The sequence below is a fragment of the Camelus dromedarius genome, chromosome 11 (assembly GCF_036321535.1).
Source record: "Camelus dromedarius isolate mCamDro1 chromosome 11, mCamDro1.pat, whole genome shotgun sequence".
In the NCBI taxonomy this organism is placed as follows: domain Eukaryota; kingdom Metazoa; phylum Chordata; class Mammalia; order Artiodactyla; family Camelidae; genus Camelus; species Camelus dromedarius.
In genome coordinates, this window is record NC_087446.1 from 56,224,629 (window position 1) to 56,244,340 (window position 19,712).

At 55.8% G+C, this 19,712-nt stretch overlaps 1 protein-coding gene across 2 annotated transcripts in view; it reads right to left on the reverse strand.

Annotated features, from left to right (window-relative positions):
* Positions 1-1,908: 1,908 nt before the first annotated feature.
* The window catches only part of SP7 (Sp7 transcription factor), a 31,849-nt gene continuing 14,045 nt past the window's right edge, over positions 1,909-19,712 (reverse strand). The window contains exons 6-9 of one of the 2 annotated variants that reach the window (XM_010986619.3): positions 10,584-10,699; positions 10,026-10,270; positions 9,510-9,577; positions 1,909-4,812 (exon numbers count right to left, since the gene is read on the reverse strand). In XM_010986619.3, the coding sequence (XP_010984921.2) occupies positions 3,538-4,812; positions 9,510-9,530 (1,296 nt within the window). In that variant the 5' untranslated portion in view covers positions 9,531-9,577; positions 10,026-10,270; positions 10,584-10,699 and the 3' untranslated portion in view covers positions 1,909-3,537. Of the gene's footprint in view, positions 4,813-9,509; positions 9,578-10,025; positions 10,271-10,583; positions 10,700-16,199; positions 16,498-19,712 lie in introns of those variants that run through there. The other variant, XR_010382930.1, reaches the window with a different exon arrangement.

Below are 19,712 nucleotides of genomic sequence, written 5' to 3' on the forward strand. Positions count from 1 at the left end.
ACACTTTGAGTATCCCCTCACCCCTCCGTAATTAGTTCACCTGGAAAGTCACAGAAAACTTAAAAGAGAATGTTAAAAACTGGGGGTAGTTTGGAGAAATTGGCCGGAAAATATCTCCTTGTGAGCGGAAGCAGTACACGTTTGAAGGAAAAGTGGGAACCCCTGACTGTGACAATTGGTAAAGAGCAGTGAGAAGCCACCCACAGTTTTTTTGTTTGTATCTTAATCATGACACCATCCAACCCGATACCCCAAGAACTCACTACAGCCTAGGCCTAGAACTTCCACCCTCCCTTCAATCAAGCCTGATTTTCACCAACAGACTGTGTTATAATTATCAGCTGGGTGCCTGCCTCTTACCCTTAATATGTCCTGGAGAGAAGAAACATGTGTATTCATACTCCGCCACCGCCTCCCCCATACAGCTTATTTAACGTTTGCGGAATGGTTTTTCACAATTTGCAGATTCTTGGGAGGCTATGAAGTCCAGGCCTAGCGCACTCCCCACTAACTTCACCAGGGGGCGCGGCGGTCCCGGCGACACAGTTACTGTGACCCACCGCCCCGCGGGCTCTGGACGCTTAGCGGACGGTCTTCACCCGGCCCCCCCCCTGCGACCTGAGCAGGAAACCGAGGCACAGCCCAAAACTTATAAAGTGGGCCCCCCACATTGGGAGGCGGGAGGCATCGCGGGCGCCTGGGTGCCTGGACCCCGGCCTGCCGCCCCTTCCCGGGAGCGCTGAAGCCCGGCTCCCCGTCCGGGGGCGGGTAACCAGGCGAACATGGCCCGCCCATCGCTGTTTGTCCTGGCAGCGCGCCGCCGCTATTTGAGGCGGTTTTTATCTCCTAGAAACCAGCAAAACCCCAAGCGGAGTCTAGGGAAGATGAAAGGGGCCGAGGAGCCGGGGAGGGGAGGAACGCGAGGCTGCGGCGGGCGGGAGCTGGCACCGAACAGGCGGAGCCCGGGAGGCGAGAGGGCCAGGCCCTGGGGGGTCCCGAAGAGCCGGCCCCGCGGAGGGGGGCCGAGCTTGGGGGTCCACTTACGGCTGCCCCCTCTCGCGGCCCGGCTCCCAGGCGTCCCCCGCCCCTTCCCCACGGCTCTTCCGCCGCTGCCCCCAGCCCGCGCAAGAGTCCTCGGAACTCGAATTTCTTCAAAGCGCCTTTGAAGCCCCGCGCCCCGCCGGAGGGCAGGAGATTTCGCACCTGGACGGGGGCGGGGTAGGAAGGGGGACGGCCGCCCCATCCCACCGCGATCACCGCCTGGGACCCTCTGACCCCTCCCCCGCTCCATTGCCCAGCGCCTCTTCCGAGCCCGCGAGGGGCACCGGCGGACAGGGGCTCCGCCTGCAGTCGGGTCCTAGCTAGGCGAGCTGCCCGCGCGCCCCTCCGCGCGGCGGGGGAGCCCTGGGGGGCGGGGGCCGCACAAAGCCCTATTGTAGCTGGGGGCTGGTCGCCACAGAGTGGCTTTTGTTCCTCCGCTAACTCCATGGCCGGCACGACTGATTGCAGGCCCCAGGCCCGGGGCGGCTGACTTGCCAGGCGGGTCCGCCCGCGGGAGCCGCACCTCGCCCGGCCCGGGCCGCTCCGTGGTCCGCGCGGCGACAGCGGGGCCGGCGCTCTGCCCAGCCGCTGCCCCGGCCAGTTCTGCTGATGTCGAGCCCGAGAAAGAGCCGGGAAAGAAATCTCTCCACCTTCCCAACTCCGCAGAGAGCGCTGGGCGGTCACACACACACAAAAACAAAAAACAAAAAACTCCGCCGCGGGACCCGGCCGCCCGAAGTATTCTACCCCGGCCGTAACATGCAAACGGGCACGACACAATGCCCACGGGGACTCTCTGGTTTGCCAAGGAGAAATCCTGTGGCTCACACTTCTTCCCCTCCTTCCTCTTTTCTCACCAAGACAACATTTAAAATCGAACTTTTATTTATTAAATTAAAAAAAAAAAAAGACTCCATGAGGGCGTGATCCCCCGTCCCTTCCACAATATTACCCTCTCCCCAAGCTCCAGCGGCTTTAACCCTTTAACTTGGGGACCTTGAGGGAGCAAGAGACAGAAAAGGAGGATCCAAAGTCACAGGAAAGGCATTCAAAGGCACGAAGCGGCTTTAAAAGTCACTGGAGGTGGAGTTGGGAGCATCGGAAGTCCCAGGTTGGGACACACCCCCAAGTCGGCTTAGGGACTTATGTCCTCCTAGCTCTATAAATTCTTCTTTCTCATGGTTTCTAGGCACCAACCTAACACAGCGCCTGGCACAGAGTAGACAATAAATACTTGATTTCCTTGATCTGATCTCAGAGAAAGCCTTTCCCACCTATTCTTCAGGAGAGGCACCTCCAAACCAATGTCATCCTCCAGTTAGGTGGGCTTCCCCAAAGAGCATGTCTATGATGGCAGCTGCAAGCTCTCCATAACCATGGCAACAAAAGATTAACCTGATGGGGTCATAGTGTCAGGGGAGGGGCAGTGGAAGAACCTGCTCTGGGGTCAAGGGAGCTGGGGTACATTCCAGTCCTCCCCTCCATAGGACTTGAGGTTTCACAGCTTCTGGCCGGGGCTGGAAATATTAGGGATCGCCTAATTGTGAGATACCCCATCAACTCTTTAACAGAGATCTAGCTAATCAACCCTATTAGCAAAGATTCCATTAAGAGAAACCCCATTAACTGAGACCCTGATGATAGAAATTCTATTAACAAGATCTCCACTATCACTTTTTTTAGACAGAGATGCATTTGGCTAAAATTTCCATAGCAGAAATGGACCCCCTTCCCTCCCCGGCTCACTCTAACCTGACCTGTCATCATAACTTAGATAAATAGAATTATTATTATTACTATTCATTTCTCTTGGAACATAAGGGTTAAATATACAGGCCTGGGGGCAGCCTTCCTGACCCTGGGGTCACCCCATCTTTGGGATCAGATCCCCACTGGTCTGCCTCCCTCTTGGCACCCTGCTCCCTGCCAGGTCACTAACCCCAATCCCCAAGCTCTAGTCCCTAAAGAAGAGGCCACCAGGGGGCAATAAATTATCATCATCTTCATCATCATTGTGTTTGTTTAAAAAAAAAAAACGCTCTAGAGCATAGAAGGCAGTGGACTGCAAAGTTGGGAAGACTGGAGCCTGGAAGCTAAGGGATAGTGGTAAATAAACTTAGGAAGCAGAAAGGATGCATGTCAAGTAGTTAGTGAGATGGAGAAATAATGTGTTGGGAGCCCAAATGGAGGGAAAGTGAGTTGGTGTGGAACAGAGGAGAGAGAATCTGAGCCTTGGGGAGGAAAGAATTTAAGAAGCCTGAGTGCAGAAATCAGGCACGAGGTGAAGGCCTGAGATGGGAGTTTGCGGAAGGGGCTCATGGCAAGGGGAGGAATTGAGCTGAGGAGGCGTGCAGGGAGATACCCAGGCCCAGAATGGCAGGGGCAAGAGATGGAGAGGGTCCCAAAGGGCAGCATGCACGGGGCAAAGGGAATGAGGGGCAAGCAGTGGTCCACAGAGCCAGGAAAGGCTGGCAAGGCAGCCGAGGGGCTGGAGACTCAGATCTCCAGCAGGTTGCTCTGCTCTGGGCTGCCTTCGGGGGCTTTCTCCGGGGGTGCCGGCGAGGCCGAAGGTCGGGGCGGCTGACTGGCCTCCTCTTCCCCCGCGCTGCGGCCCTCCCCCAGCTCCTTGGGGCCGCTGGGAGGGGGGCCTGGGCCTGGCTCGCCATGGGTGCGCTGGTGTTTGCTCAGGTGGTCGCTGCGGGTAAAGCGCTTGGAGCAGAGCAGGCAGGTGAACTTCTTCTCCCGGGTGTGAGTGCGCACGTGGCGCTCCAGCTCGTCCGAACGGGTGAACCTCTTGCCGCAGAAGAGCCAGTTGCAGACGAAGGGCCTCTCGCCCGTGTGCCAGCGCAAGTGGGCCTTCAGGTGGGAGGCCTTGCCGTACACTTTGCCGCAGCCGGGGATGTGGCAGCTGTGGATGGGCTTCTTCCGCAGCCCGGCTGCTGCTGCCCCCAGGCGCTCCAGCTCCTGGCAGTTGGGGCAGTCGCAGGAAGAGCGCCCTGCTCCACTGCCCCCGTATCCAGCACTGCCTCCTGTGCCTGCACCTCGAGGGGTTTTGGCTCCAGCACTCCCCTCCAGCTGCCCGCTGTTGCCCACAGCCTTGGGCTTATAGACATCTTGGGGCAAGACATGCTGGGGCCCTGGTTGCAGGAGGTGGGGAGCTGGATAGGGGGCTGGATTCAGGGGGGCAAAGTCGGACGGGTAGGTGGGCAGCTGGGGGTTCAGTGGAGGCTGAGCAGGGCCCGTGGGCAGTGTCCCTTGCAGCCCATCACCCTGGCCCTGCCCACCACCTAGCCAGTTGCCCCCTGGGTGCATGTCCCACCAAGGTGTGGGGGCATTGCCCGGGCCCGGTGAGATGCCCGCATGGATACCTGCCTTGTACCAGGAGCCATAGGGGTGTGCCATGTCCAGAGAGGTGTAGACACTGGGCAGGCAGTCAGAAGAGCTGTGCCCCTTGGGCACTAGTAGCCCAGGGTCCTGGGTGCCCGTGGGCCCAGGGAATGAGTGGGAAAAGGGAGGGTAGTCATTGGCGTAGCCTGAGGTGGGTGCTGGAGGACTGCCTGCCGGTGAGAGGAGTCCATTGGTGCTTGAAAAGGGGGCTGGGTAGGCATCCCCCATGGCTTTGGGGACCGAAAGGTCACTGCCCACAGGGTATGGCTTCTTTGTGCCTGCTTTGCCCAGTGTCGTTGAGTCCCGCAGAGGGCTAGAGCCACCAAATTTGCTGCACGCCGCTGTCAGCATGGCCAGGGGACTGGAGCCATAGTGAGCTTCCTCCTGTGGAGACAGGGAAGCATTGCTTAGAGGGAGAAGAGGAGACACACAGGACTGTGACCCAGAGACCTGGAGAACTGAACAAAGGGGTCAAGGGAGAGTTGAAGAGGATGGGGAATTGAGGGGTGGGGGAGGGGCAGTGAGGACTGGGACCCAGGGCAGAGCTTGGGCAGAGCTCAGGCAGAGTCTGGAAAAAGAGCAGAGGACTAGGACTGCAGACTAACCCCCAACCCAGGAGCAGGAAATAGAGCTCACTGTGGCGCTGGGGGTGTGCAAAGGCCTCCGAGAAACAGGAGATGCTTCTTAAATGGCTGTGAGAAGAGCTGGGGTTAGAGGCAGCACCTGGGTGTGGTGAAAATTAGGGATCCTGACCCCTGGAAGTGGGTTTGGAACAGAGGCCATGGTCAGGGACTTGGAGAGGAAAGATGATGTTGAAAGAGCCGTGTGGGGAGAAGGCCAAGTCTTAGGGGACTGTAGTTGCTCCCATTCTAGATTTTTCCCAGCTTTATCCCTATTCACTTCCTGTCTCTACTTCATCTCTTGACTAAGGCAGTGGCCTGGTCTCCCTCAAGCCGTGTCCTCATGTCCCTGGTAAGGAATCTCTTGGCAGGCACTCTGGGACTGGGGAGCAAGAGGAAGAGACGGCGGAGACACTGGGACATTGAGAGGGAACAGGGCTGCCGCCAGCCAGGACTGTGGCTGAGGGAAGAATGTCTTTCAAGCGGGCATTGGGCACCTCCTGCTTTGTGGAGCCAACTGGTACCCCTTTGGGAGAGCTAGGAGAGCCGGAAGCCCTCACGCCCGCCCAGGGCAGGGAATTGGGGTGGCTAAGACACTGGCTCACAGCCACACCGCTCCATGCCTCAGGGTCCCCTAATGTGTAGAGATCACTCAACTGGTCTCTCTGCACCCCTCCAGCACAGTGAGTGAAGGAAGATATGTCGATGCGGGGCCTGAGGTCTTTTAGAAACCCAAATTGCCCCTCATGCCCATCATGCTGCTGCTACCAGGCCAAACCACCCTGAGATCACCATCCCTCAGGAGCCCACGTTACCCCTTCCTGAGTCAGTCTCGGGACACCCCAGAACGAGATGCCCTTCAGGATCCATGGTTGCCATAGACAGGCATCCATTGCTGAGAATCCCACCAAAAAAGATAATTGCAAAAGCTGATCCTGTGCATTTCCTTGACTGAGGTCCTCAAAAAAACAAGTATCTGGTGCCTTCCTGGTAAAGCTGAAAAAGAACCCAAGAATCCAGGGTTCGCAGACCTGCCCGCCAGCTCCTAGCATGCGGTATGTGCGGTGTGTGTCTGTGACACCAATCCGAGAGGAAGGGCTGGAGTCTAAAGGTTGGGGTGAGGGATGTGTGCAGTCACCAGTCCTGTACTACTCCCCAAATGCAAACCTGCTGCTCCTTCTGCCCAGTTACCTCTCTCTGAGGTCCTGTTGACCTCATGGACTCTCAAATTTGAGCCACCAAAAGCTTTCTCAAATCTGGCCATGGCAAAAGCCCTGGGTCCTTCCCAGCCAGGGTTTCCCCGGAGTCTCTCACCTCCCAAGCAGAGGGTGGGTGAGGCAGGGTAGCTGATGGGGCAGGAGGCAAACCCTAGCAGAAAGGCAAGGTAGAAACATGGGGTGCAAAGGAGAGAGGCAGAGACCCAGAGACTTCATCAGAGCAGAGGACCCTGTAGGGTGAGGACCTGACATAAAAGCCCCCAGGGACAGGAAAGAGAGGACAGAGGGGGAACTGGCCCAAAGAGGCCGAAAGGAGCAGGGACCCAGAAGAGGAGAAAGGGAAAATGACAAAAAGGAGCGAGAGAGAGGAAAGCAAAATAAACAAAGAAAGAGAAGGATGGAAAGAGACTGGGCAAGGCAGGCAGAGGAAAACAGAGAAAAAGAAAGGAGGGGAAAATAGAAAAGGGGGAGGGGGAGGAGGAAGGCAGATTTCCTACCTAAGAGAAAACCCTCACGGTGCTGGGCCCCAGAAAACCCCCAGACCAGGCCACTCCTCCCTCCTTCTCCCCCTGACCACCCCCTCCCCCTCTGCCTGCCCGCCGGCTCCGTTGGTTTCCCTGCGGTCGGTTTATTTTTAAAAACGCCGACGCCGTCCCCCCGCCCGGCCCTCACACTGTGGCCACAGGGGCCTCAGCCAAGCCCAGGGACCCCACCCAGCCGTGGGGAGGGAAGGAGGGGTGAAAGAAGGCAAGCAGCCCCAGACCAACAGGAGACCCCAGTCCTGCGGAGCAGAGGCCCCCAGGGCCCCTGAGGGCAGCAGAGGTGGAGCAAGGCACCAAACCCACTCAGAAGGTTCTGGAGGCCAAGAGCTGGGCAACCCAGCTAGGTTTCACCACAGCCTCAGTTTCCTTCTCTTGCTGCTTGGGCTTTCCTGAGAACTTGGGACAGGGTCCTGGCTAAGGGTTCTAAATACGTGTCGCCATACCTCATCAAATGTATTACTTTTCCCCGGGCCCAGGAGCCCACCTTCAAGTTGTTTTTCCTCCTACTTCCGCCCGCCATCCATTAAAAGCAACAGCAAAACATGCTTTAAGTGTGGAAGGGGGAATCTCTGGAGAAGGGACAAGATAAGGAGCTGTCCCAGCTCTCCCGCCCTGACAGGAGCCCCATCTTTCCGCTGCCCCTGCACTGGAATGCTCACTGGACATCTGAGGGCTGAGTGGCCGTAGGTTCTGGGCACCCAAGGTTTCTAGCTCTCCACTTTCAGCTTAGTTTCCCCACTTCCAAGTCTCCATCATCCCCATCTCTCCCCCATCCCCATCTCTCCCTCCTCCTTGCTCCCCTGCATCTCACTCAGCCCAGGTGACCCTCCAGAAAGCGTCCCTCTCTGAAACCCCAGGTTCCTCCCACCGCCAAAGAGGACTTCCTGGTGGGGGGGGGGTGCAGGGAAGAAGAAGGTTGAGGGCACAGGTGCCCAAAAGATCAGCGAAAGAGACAGAGGGACTGAAAGCCTTGGCGTGGGGGCATCTCCAGCTCATGGGGAGTGAGGGACATGAAAGTCCAGTTTCCACGACACACGCCTCTTGCCAAGTGCTACCCCAATCCCGTTTCTTTCCAGCAGGCCTCTGGCCCAGCCCCTCCCGCAGGCACCAGTGCCACGCTGGCAACCCTGGCATGAAGTCCATGCCCACTGACACTGCCCTGGCCTTGGGTGGATGGACCCAGGATTTCCATGCACCTTAGTCCTCCAGCTTCCTCAAGACCAACCACAGTGTGTCGATGCTGGCTCAAGAGAAAGTCTCTTGGGGAGATGGCGGGGTGAGCAGTCTGCCCTGGTTGCAGCAGGGGGTGGAGCATAACACCTGGGGACCCCCGGCTGGGTCATGGTGTCCACCCCCTTGGCTTGCATGCCATTCTCTCCAACTCAGTCACAAACTCACTATCTCCAAGCCTTACACATACACCATTCATCACTTGGGCTAACAGGGACTCAGAGGACCCAGCTTATACACACACACCTGTGCTCTCACGAAGCCAGCCAGGCGGGCAGGTGTGCTGCTTGACATTCTGACACTTACACGCAGGCCAGTGAACACAGGTATTAAGAGACTCCGGCTCCACCTCACACACACCTCTCCTGCAGGCTGAATGAGTCGGCTTTCGGTTTGGCCCATCACCCCTGGGACCTGAGCTAGTGCACTGTGACCAGGGATAGGGCCTTCAGAGGAGCCCAAGAATATGGAAGGTTCAAGGCTATTGATGGGAGTTGATCTTAAGGGAGAGCTCTCTGGTCCCAGATTCCTGCAGAGGGACCAGAAAGCCAGACAGAGGGTGACAGAGACAGAGTCAGAGACCCAGAAGCAAGAACTCAGAATATTTGAACAGGCTCTGAGTGGCTGTGAGTCCCCCAGAAGCCCTGACAGAGTCAGTGATTTCTCAAGCCCCCAATCCCTGACCCCCATGGTACCCTAGTTCCCTCCATCCCCAGTGCCAGAGGCAAGGGATGCTGGGGTCCCAGCCTAGAGGGGAAGTGGCCCAGTCCGCCCTGGAGCCTCCCACTCCCAAAATAGAGCTGAGTTTGTCTTTGGCTGAAAGCTAAATATTTGTGAGCCGGGCAGGCGGCCTCAGACCCTGGCCCTCCTCCTTGGTTGCCTCTCAGGCCTGGGCCCAGTTCCTCTGGCCAGCCCCCCCACATGCACGGACTGCCCTCTCTCTCCTCTCATTGCCCACCTCCTCTCCTACACACACCAGCCCAGAGGCCCAGCCCCCTCCCCACCTAAAAACCAGACAAGCCCCTGCTTAGGCTAAGAGTCCTGGGAGCCAGGACCCCCAAGGGACCATGGACTCAGTGCTACTCTGTGCCCACTCAGCCAGCCCTCTGGCTTTCTTTCTCTCCCACTGTCTGCTGCCAGCTTATCCATCTCCCACTCCTCACTTCCCCCTCCTCTCCCTCCTTTCTCCATCCTTTTCCCACTCCTCGGAGTTGTTGGGCTTGCCTGACCTTAGGGGTCCACGCCTTCTCCTAACCTAATCCCCTCTCATCCTCTCCTGACTGCTCTCTGACCCCTGGCCCTGCTCTCCCCTCCCCTTTCTCCTACCCACTGCTCCTCGCTCCTCTGACCCCTGGAAGTGACAAGCACCACGGCAACTGTCTGTGTGAGTTGGGAGGTGGGAGGTGGACAGGGATGCAGACCATCAAGATCCGATCGTGGCTGGTGTCCTCGGGGAAGGAGGGGTCAGTTACCTCAAGCAGGGAGGACGCCATCCTGAGGCTGGGGAACGGGTCCCAGGGAGCCAGGCAGATGGAGAGAGCTGAGCCGGAGAGAGAGGGAGAGGGAGAGGGAGGGAGAATGGGAGAATGGGAGAGAAGAGATCTAAAGTTAGAAGAGACTGGGGGGTGGGGGGTGGGGGGGGCTGCTCTCTGTCTGTAGGGATCCACCCTCTAATTACAGCTTTCCCAGTGGAGAAGGCTCCGGATCCAATGAGCAGGGCGAGAGAGGGAGGCAGAGGGTCCAAATTTCCTGCTCCATTTGCTGAGCTCCCCAAAGAAGGGATCTGGGCGGGAGAGGAGAAAAAGGGCTCCCCGGGATGGGGTGGAAGCAGGAGAGGGTAGGGACAGGGCAAGTTGGCAGAGCATGCTGGGGGGCGCTGAGGGGAAGGGCTGAGGGCACGTGGGCCCAGGTGTCCCACACCCTGCCCCCAGCAGTCCCATAGGCATCTGTGGGAACCCCTCCCAGACAGAGCTTCCAGTGTCCTGTACCTGGGGGATCTGGGGCTGGGTGTCCTGGGTCTCTCCTCTCTGGAGGTCTGGCACTGAGAGTGCTGGCAAGGGGTGGCCTGAGGGTCCCGGGAGGGCTCCGCTGCTCTCCTGGGCCAGCTCCACTCCTGTTCCCACTCAGGCTCTGATCCTATAGTCCTACTCCAGAGCCCTCCCTGGCTGCCGGGCAGCGGCGGCGGCTGCTGCTTCTGCTGCTGCTGCTCCTGCTCCCGCTGCCGCCGCTGCCGCTGAGGGAAGGAACAGGAGGGAAAAGGAACAAACCCCAAACCACTAATTAGAGATCCAGGGGGGGGATGGGGGATTGGGGACGACACTCACACAGAGAGACTGGAACACACTGACATCCACACTCATGGACAAACACAGGATGATACATGCACACGTACACATGTACAGTGCTCCCCACAGGGGCACAGCCGCTGTCATGAATGAACAGAGATGGACTCACACACAAATGAACACAGTGACATGGCCGGAGGCACACACACCACACACACACCAGAGCTGACCACAGAGATGCTTGCTTCCCCAGTCACCCACCTCCAGGTCAGGAGCGTGGTGTGTGTTGTAAAAGCCAGGAAGGGGAGTGTGCTCTGGGGTGGAGGCTTTTGCTGCTCAACCTTTCAGGGTCACTGAGGCAGGTTCCAGAGTAAGGCCTGGAGGAAGGGGCGGAGAAGTGGGGGAGGCTTGGCACAGGCTCGGGGCTCCCCAGTCTTCCTCCCAATGCCTCAGTTTCACTCCTAGGAAGTGACACTTAGGCCTACCTCACTTTGTGGGGCAGAAGCTAGATCTTCTGGTTCCGAGAAAATCTAAGGCAGGCAGGAGGGAGGGTGGGGGCAGAAGGTCATTGGGTCAACTCATCCATGCCTGAGCCTAGCCTCTTTGGATTAACCCTCCCAAAAAGATAGGCCCTCGCCTCCATCATTCCTTGCCAGTTACCACCCCCTAGGACCTTCTTGGCCACACATTAAATCTCCATCCTTTGATGGCCAGTTCTTCTCATGAGTGATCATGCTTTCCTGGGAGGGAGGGCCGGATTCCCTTTCTTAGTGTCATGCATCATTCCCTCTGCAGCAGGAAGAATTGAAGTTAGAGCTGAGGTAGGACTTCCCAACTTTGAGGAGAGAGAAATCAGGGAAGAGGAGAAAGAAAGTCAACTAGTTTTAAGAGGGAAATCCCAAAAGTCTATTAACTGAAACCTGGGCCTTGAGGTAAGTTTACAGGAGAGAGAGGACTGGGCAGCCAAGTGGTAGAACCTGCATCTCCCCCATGGAGGGGCCCAGCCAGCTGGGGTTGTTTTGCAAGTTATTCCCCAACACACCCCTTTCCTTGCTCCCAGCCCTGCCCATCAGAGGAATGGAGCCTTGTCCTTCCCCGCTCCCATCACTCCCCAACCAGTCCCCTAACTTTTAATTCCTGGGTGCCCACTTCCAGTCTCCTTTTGCTCTCCCAGCTCCCCCAGGAAAAGGTGGGGAGGGGGCAGGAGCAGCTGGAAGTCCAGAGAGGGTTAACAGCAGTTTCATCAGTGGGCAGGAGCAAAGTTCAGAATAAGACCCGGGGTCGGGGGAGTTCGGGATTCCAGCCCCGTGATTTGGTTTACCCCCAGGTACCCTTTGGGCCCAACTTTTGACAAGAGGGTTAGGGAACCAGGATGGCTGGCAGACAAAGGAAAAGAAGCAAAGGAAGAAACACAGAAAGACTGAGAGGCCTACAGTGCAAATGAAACAATCCAAGAGAATCAGGAGAAGCTATGGGATGTAACAGGGAGGAAAGAGAAGACCAGGTATGCAGCTTTAAAAAAAAACAGAGCGCATAAAAAGAAAGAAAGAAAGTAAGAAAGAAAGAAAGAAAGACAGGGGGGCGGAGGGTGGGAAGGGATAGACTGGGATTTCAAAATTGTAGAATAGATAAACAAGATTATACTGTATAGCACAGGGAAATATACACAAAACGTTATGGTAGCTCACAGAGAAAAAAATGTGACAATGAGTGTGTATATGTCCATGTACGACTAAAAAATTGCGCTGAACACTGGAATTTGACACAACATTGTAAAATGATTATAAATCAATAAAAAATGAAAAAAGAAAGAAAGAAAAGGAAGGAAGGAAGGAAGGAAGGAAGGAAGGAAGGAAGGAAGAAAGAAAGGAAAGAAAGGAAAGAAAGAAAGAAAGAAAGAAAGAAAGAAAGAAAGAAAGAAAGAAAGAAAGAAAGAAAGAAAGAAAGAAAGAAAGAAAGAAAGAAAGAAAAGGAGAGAGAAAAGGAGAGAGAAAGAAAGGGAGAGAGAAAGAAAGAAAAAAAGATAAAGAAACAGGTCCAGAGGAACAAAGGTAAGGAGACAATGGCTTCGGAGGACAGGAGAGGGAAAACAGCCGGAGGCCTGGCCAGAGCCAGCGGAGGCAGAGGGTTAAAGCGGCCAGGCAGGTGGGGGGCGGGGATGGAGTATAAATAGTGCATAATTGTCTCCGATGATTACACGGGCCACCCCACCCGTCTGCCCAAGAGGAAGTGCCCGTGGTGGGGTGTCCCATGACCTCGCAGTCCCCCCACTGGTGGTGGGTGCTTCTGATCCTGAGGTGCCAGATGGACTTCTGGACCACCCCCACCCCCACTCAGAAGTTGAGAAGAAACAGGGGAACTTTGGAGAAATGACCGCACCGCCAGCAGAGAAGCCTGAGGCCAGTTAGATCAGGCAGGCAACTGAGGCAAAGGAGAAAAGTCTAGACTCCAGAGAAGAGACAGCAGGTGGGAGAGGAGTTGGGGCTCAAACTAGATTGGGGAGGAAAGGAAGAAGCTGATGGGGGAGTGGAAAAAGAGGCAGGATGAAAGGAAATGTGGGGTTGAGGAGAGGAGATGGGGGCAGGGGTGGTCAGCCTTCTCTTCCTCCAGGGACCTGGATCCCGAATCCTACCTGGGCAGGAGCAAGAGTGCTAGGGAAGGACAGGGGGAGCAGGGTGCCCAGGAAGATGAGAGCCAGGGCCCCTGATGTGTCAACCCCAGTAGGATCGTCCCTGGACATAGAGCCCCCTCCCAGGGATCTATGTCACAGCCAGGCAGATGGGCTGCCTGAAGCCCCCAGCTGCTTCCCTCAGGACCCTGGGTTCTGACTTCTTCCATGTCCTTTTTAAAGATAGTCCTGCAGCCCAGCTAAGGCCCTGCTATTCCTGGGTCCAGACCACCACCACCCCCCGCTGCCAGTGCCCCCAGGGGCTGGGGTCAGCAGCTGGGAGTCCTGACCAAGGACCTGCCTCCACCCTCGCAGGCCTCCCTCAGCCCAGCCTCCCAGGGGGTGGGGCAGCCCAGGCAGAGGCGCCATGTGGCAGGGGCGGGTAGAGGCTGCGGCTCTGGTCCTTCCAGTATAAACCCCCTAGGCATCTGGTTTCTATCCACCACCCCCCACCACCCTGGGGGCCCCTCAGCCTCCGCCCATGGCCACCCAGACGCTGAGCTCCAGAGATGGACGCCCCTGAAGGAAGGGGTGGGGTAGTGCCTTTCTGATCTTTCAACCCCAGGACTGGGCTGAACCACAGGGACCACTCCCTTCCCTCTCTCCCCTTCCTAGAAGAATCAGGGTGGGATTTCTAGGTTAGAGGGGGTTGAATCTGGAACCCGCCTCAGTTCTCTTTAGCTCTTTTTTGAAAGGTCAGAGAGGGTGGAGAGAAAGTGAACACTGGGGACAGTGGGAGACTTCTACCTCCCTTCTCCTCAGGGACGCCCCCTCCTTCCACCCCTCTGCCCTCTGCCCACCCTCCTGGGCTGGGCTTCCTCTGAGGGCCCCAATCCGAAGGGACGCCTAACCCTTCCTTTGTTGTTGTTATGGGTTTGGCTACCCTACTAGTGAACAGAGAGCAGAGCCCCTGAGATACAGATCAACACGTCCTCTAATATGTACCTAATGAGTGACACACTTTCAGATACACACTTGAACACAGGCTGAATTACGAACATATATGTGTTCTGCAGGCATCCACACTGACACACACTGATGTATATACATTATCCAGATGATACTTACACCAGGACACTGATCCAACCTCCAGTCACAAAAATGCACAGTCCAGCATACAGACATGTGGATAAACTGACAGTCACCTACAATACCCTAACCAGGGACTCACACAGACTCACATCAACACACGCATTTATATGTACGGCCAATTTCACATTCATACACATAGGTCTATCATCACAATCTTACAGCTCTAGAAATCCCTGAGAGCCTCTGGAGGGGATTTAGGAACTCCTCTTCCTACCAGAATCTGGGCATCAGGGTGATGTGGAGGGCACTGCCGGTCCTAATAATTGCTGCCTGCAATTCCTGCTAGTCTAGGAACCTCCAGGTTACCTTTAACTCACTGATCCTTTACTCCCCATATCCAGAGTTCAAAGACCCAGATGGCCCCAGCAAACTCCCTGGCCCTGGGGAACCCCGGCATCCCCACCCCCACCCAGACCCCCCCTGCTCTGCGGCCCCGCTGACTCATCTCTCCCTCTGTGGAGCTCCCCAACCACAGGGGCCTGGAAGAGAGGCTTGGAAAGTTGCGCTCATGTCCCGGGCCCCTGGTCTGGCCACTACCCGCCCCGCCATGCACCCAGGCCCAACCCATGTCTCCAGTGGAGTCACTAGTGACAGAGAACACAGAAGGGACAGAAAAGAAGAAGGCACCCAGAGACAGGGAAACAGAAAGACAAAGGGAGAGACATCAAGGGAAATAGAGATGGTGGGGATACAGACAAGAGACCCCAAGGGACAGCGGCTAATCTGAGAGGGTCCTCCAAAAGCAATGCAGGGAAACTTGCTCCTTGGGTGAGGGGAAGATCCACTCATAACCTTGGGATGTGGATACTGCCCAGTGCCTTGACATTCTGAGCCTAGGCTCAGGGAGCTTGGGGAAGAGAATCCCATTCTGGGGCGCAAAGCTGAGGACACAGGGAAGAAGGGAAGAAGTTCTTAGGAGGCCAGCAACCTCTGTACAGCATAGAAAAGGAGCATGGCTTGGAAAAGGAGCTCCCCACCCCAGCATTCACATATGCACATTTACACATCTGTGCATACTTCCCGCCCTCTCTGCTGGGTCTCCCCATCCCCTCTTCCAGTGCCCAGGCTGCAAGGCAGGACTCCTGGTGCTGGCCCTGGCTCCCCTCTGCTCTGAGCTTCAGTCTCCATAGTTGATATCTGAGCCCTGAGATAATATAAGCAGTTCCAGGGGAAGCAGATCAGAATCAGAAGGAGAAGTTCTGTGGGAGGGGGAGGAAGGAGCCAGGATGGCAGCGGACAAAGAGGAAAATGGAGAGAAAGGGAAGACTGAGTCCTGATCATGAAACAAAGGAACCTGCGCAGGGTAGGTGTTTCAAAAGGGTCAGTGTGGAGTTGACTCTGGTCATCTCGGGTCATCTCCAGGAAGTGCCTCTTTGTAAGAAAGATACCCTGGAATCCGATACATGAAATATATTACTTACTGTCTTTAAATAAAGAGAACTTGGGGTGATAGGGTCCTGATCAAATTTTCTATCCTTAGCAATGGGACTGAACAACCTAAGGCATGGTCCTTCAAAATCTTAGACACACTCCACCCCACTCCTCCTGCTTTCTCTGATTGGCTTAGAGTTTCCGTGGCAGTACAGTTTTTTAAAATGTAGACTGGACCCAAGGAACATTCTTTCATTCAACAAATGCTCAGCAAGCACCTACTTTGTGCCACGCAGGCAGGGCTAGTCTCAGGCATGCAACCACCAACAAGACAGACCCAGTCCTTGGCCTCACAAACCAGCAACCAACATAAAGAGAGTAAGTACTGGATGTTATTGGAGACAACAAAGTGAATCTAAGCCAGTGTTGGGGGAATCAAGGAAGGCTTCCTGGAAGAAGGGATGACTAGGTCAAGAAACTGAAGGATAAATAAGAGTCAGCCAGGTGAAGAGAGGAAGAATGTTATAGGCTGGGGGGTGGGGTATTGTATCCAAAGGCCCAGAGGTCTTGAGGGTTTAATGACATTTTGAGGTGCTGAAAGTTGAGTGTGACGAGAACACAGAAAGTGGAGGCTGATGGAGGTCTGATATAGCTGTGCAAGGAATCCGAACTTGATCCCCAGGGCAACATATGGGAATATTTGTATTTTAAAAAGATGACCCGGACTGCATAAAAGATAATGGAATAGGGAATTAGAGCCAGGCCATTCTGGGCAAATCAGCCGTTTACTATGGTGTAAGATTGGGCAGGGTGTTTAACCTTTGACGCCTTGGATTCTTCTTCTTTAGAATGGGGAAATATAATACAGCAACTTCCCAGGGTTGTTACAAGGATTAGGAATAATACATGTGGAACTCTTACCACAGGGTTTGGCACTTAGTTGTTGTTCCATAAATGGTGCCTATTAGTATTGTCAGAGTTTGGAGGAGGGCAAAATTGAAGACCAATTTATTGCAGCAGTCCAGGCAAGAGGTGAGATGTGGCCTGTAGCAGCAGAGGGAATGAGAAAAAGTCAATGGAAAGGTGATATTTAGGAGGTTGTATGGACAGGACATAGTGACTGGCGGCATATAGGAAGTGTGGGAGAGGGAGCAGTCAAGGATGACTTCCCTTGATAAGTGTGTTGGTGTGGGCACTTGAACACAGGACATGCAGGCACGTTAGAGGGATCTGTTCAGTCCTGAGAATGGCCCCTGATCCCCAGCTGCTGGGAGTAAAGGGCCATGCTGTGTCTGCCACTTGGCCTCCAGCCTCCCAGGAGAACCCTCAACACACTCTGCCCTAGCCCCTCTTTAACTATTTCTTTTTCCCTTTTTCACCTAAACTTGCCCCACCCCCACCCCAACGAGGGAACTCTGTAAGTTCAGAGTCTGCATAGGCCACCTTTCTCCATCCTTCCTTTTTCCACCGCCAGGGTTAATGAGAGTCCTTGGGACTCAGCCACCACCACTACCACCTCCTCCCCACACACGCTCAATCGGACGCCCCCCGCTGGATCCCAAAGCAAGCACTGCTCAACTTTCTCCGAGGCGAGGTTTGAGGCCCTGTGATCCATTAAGCTAAGGCAAGACTGATGGTCTCAGCCCCAGCTCCAGCTGTTGCAGGGATGGGTGCCCCTAGACGGACAGATCGTGAGGTCTGTGGGTGTGGGGAGAGGCCGAGGACCTCCCAAGCCGCCTCTCGCAGCCTGGGCTGGGCTCAGGGCGGCCGGGGACGTCGCCTACCGGCAGTGCCTCAGTGTCCCCACATGTGCGCGCGCGGCTGGGAGGCGGAGGGGCGGGCCAGCCAAGGCCTGGGGGGCGGGGCGCGGGCGGGGCCGGCCGGGCCGGGCGCCCGGGCAGGAGGCAGCTGCATATCTGCGGTCCCGACCACAATTGCTGGGAGTCGCGTCCCGGAGACTGGCGGCGCTGACTCTGCCCGCTGCGGCCGCCGCGCCGATTAGAGCCCGAGAGAGAGCGCCAACCGGGGGGAGGGGGGAAGAAGGCGGCGGCGGGGAGCTCTGTGTGCCCCTTTCCCCTCCGCCCCAGCCAGCGCCCCCAGCTGCCCCGCCCAGTCCTTTCTCAACGGCCTGAACCGAGGACAGGAGTCCTGCCTCCCAGCCCTGGCTTTCTCCAGACCTGGATCCCTGGCGTCCTCCTCTGGACCCTGCAGAGCCCCAGGTCCCAAAGACGCTAGCATTTCGTGGACCCGAAGCTGCCAGCCTCTCGTGCCCTTTCTTTTCCTTGTCCACCCACACAGAGAAGAGTCTGAATCCCAGGACTCCTCCATTCCTCCATCCCTCTCTCCCCACGAGCACCCTTTAGGCAAAAGTAGTTCCGAGCGAAGAAGGGGTCGGACTCGAGAGAACAGGCATTCAGGGGCCAGAGCACCCCCTGCTGGCTGGCCTGAAGCCCCTGCCCCTCCCCCTCCAGCTGTGACCTCCAGCTGTGGTGGTTGGGAAGAGCTGGCCTCTTTGATCTAGGAGCATGGCCACCCCCTCCGGGCGCCCCATTAACCTCCATTATCCCAATTAGGCAGCCCTCCCAGTCCTGGATCCCAGCTTCAAAGCCCCCTCTGTGGGGAGAAGAGGGGGCTGAATCCTATGCTCCCCCCCAATCAAGCCACACCACTTTTAGACAAGACCCAGGTGTCCCAGTCCCCAGCTTGGGTATATGCTAGCAGGGCCAGAAAAGGGACCCCCCCAGGGGCCACCCAGATCCCCAATCCTTAAACTTCACTAGAAAAAGAACCAGATAAGAAAGGGAACCCTCTTTTGCTGGCTCTCAGTTTTCCTGCATTAAATGATCTAGGTAGCAGCATCCAGGTTCCTGGCTGACCTGAGCTTCCCATCAATTTATCCTGCTTTATCCATAGAGAGGGGAGCCAAGAGCCACCCCCTCCTCCCTTAATCCTATCTCAACACTCTCCCCCTCCCTCCTGGAACAATTTCCGCTGGGGGAGCCAGAGCAGGGCCCAGCACAGTGGCCGCTTCCTGGAACATTTTCCTGTATCCGAAACCGCGGCTCCCTCCCCAGGGACCGGCTGATCAAGGCCAGATGGGAGCAGGGATGGGGGAGGAGGAGAGGGAGCCAGGATCTCACCATCACCCCCTCCCAACATACATGCACACCACGGGGAGCCCCTGCCCTGACACACAAAGGCACACACCACATGCCACAGTCACACACCCATGGGCATTCATGGCGACACTGACAACCACAGGGGCCAGGTCTTAGAAGGAGACATATACATAGAAGTCAGATAAGTACATTCAACACACACATGGATGATCACAGGCTCTCTCTCCCCAGTTCCTTAGCCCTCAAAAGTCTCCTTGGGCCCTAGGCCTTCCCTGCCAGCTAAGGAGACTTTAGGAATCCAAGAATACAGGGTGGGACAGCAGGCAGGCCTTACTTAACTGGGTAAGGAGGCAGACCAAGACATCTAGGGCTGCCTGTGCCCTGCCAGAGAGCCCCCCTCCCCACCCTGTGTTCCATTCCTGGACAGTTCTCAGGCCTGACCCGGGAGAGAGAGGAACTCCGCAGTGTTCCCCTTCAGTGCTACCCTTAGAGCACTTTCTAGTTACTTCCAAATTCCTGCAGAAGACACATATGCTGTCCAGTGGACTCGGTCATGGCAACTAAGGGACAAAGAGAGGGCAAGAATGTGACCTCCAGAAGCCTGGGGGCCTGTGGCTCATAGGTGACAACCCACCCTCCAGCCCTCACCTCTGCTCCCCCGACCCCTTCTATCTCAGCCAGACTGAGAAGAGTATGGGAATGGCACCCCCAGCTCAGCCCTTTTTTTTTTTTTTATTATCAAAGTATAGTTGATATACAATAGTATGTAAGTTACAGGTGTACAATAAAGTGATTCACAATTTTTAAAGGTTATACTCCATTTATAGTTATTATAAAATATTGGCTATATTCCCTGTGCTGCACAATATATCCTTGTAGCTTACTTTATACATAACAGTTTGTACTTCCTAATCACCTCACCGGCTTCCCTCTCCTCACTGGTAACCACTAGTTTGTTAGAGAATCTGTGAGTCTGTTTCTTTTTTGTTATATTCGGCTTAGCTCTCTCTTTAGCCTTATCCTCTTCTTCCCACTACCTTTCCAGTTCAGGGGCCTAATTCTTATATCCTGCACTTTTGTTGTTTGTTGGGAAGGATACAGATCTGGGCATGGATACAACATGGGACAAAGCATTGGAAA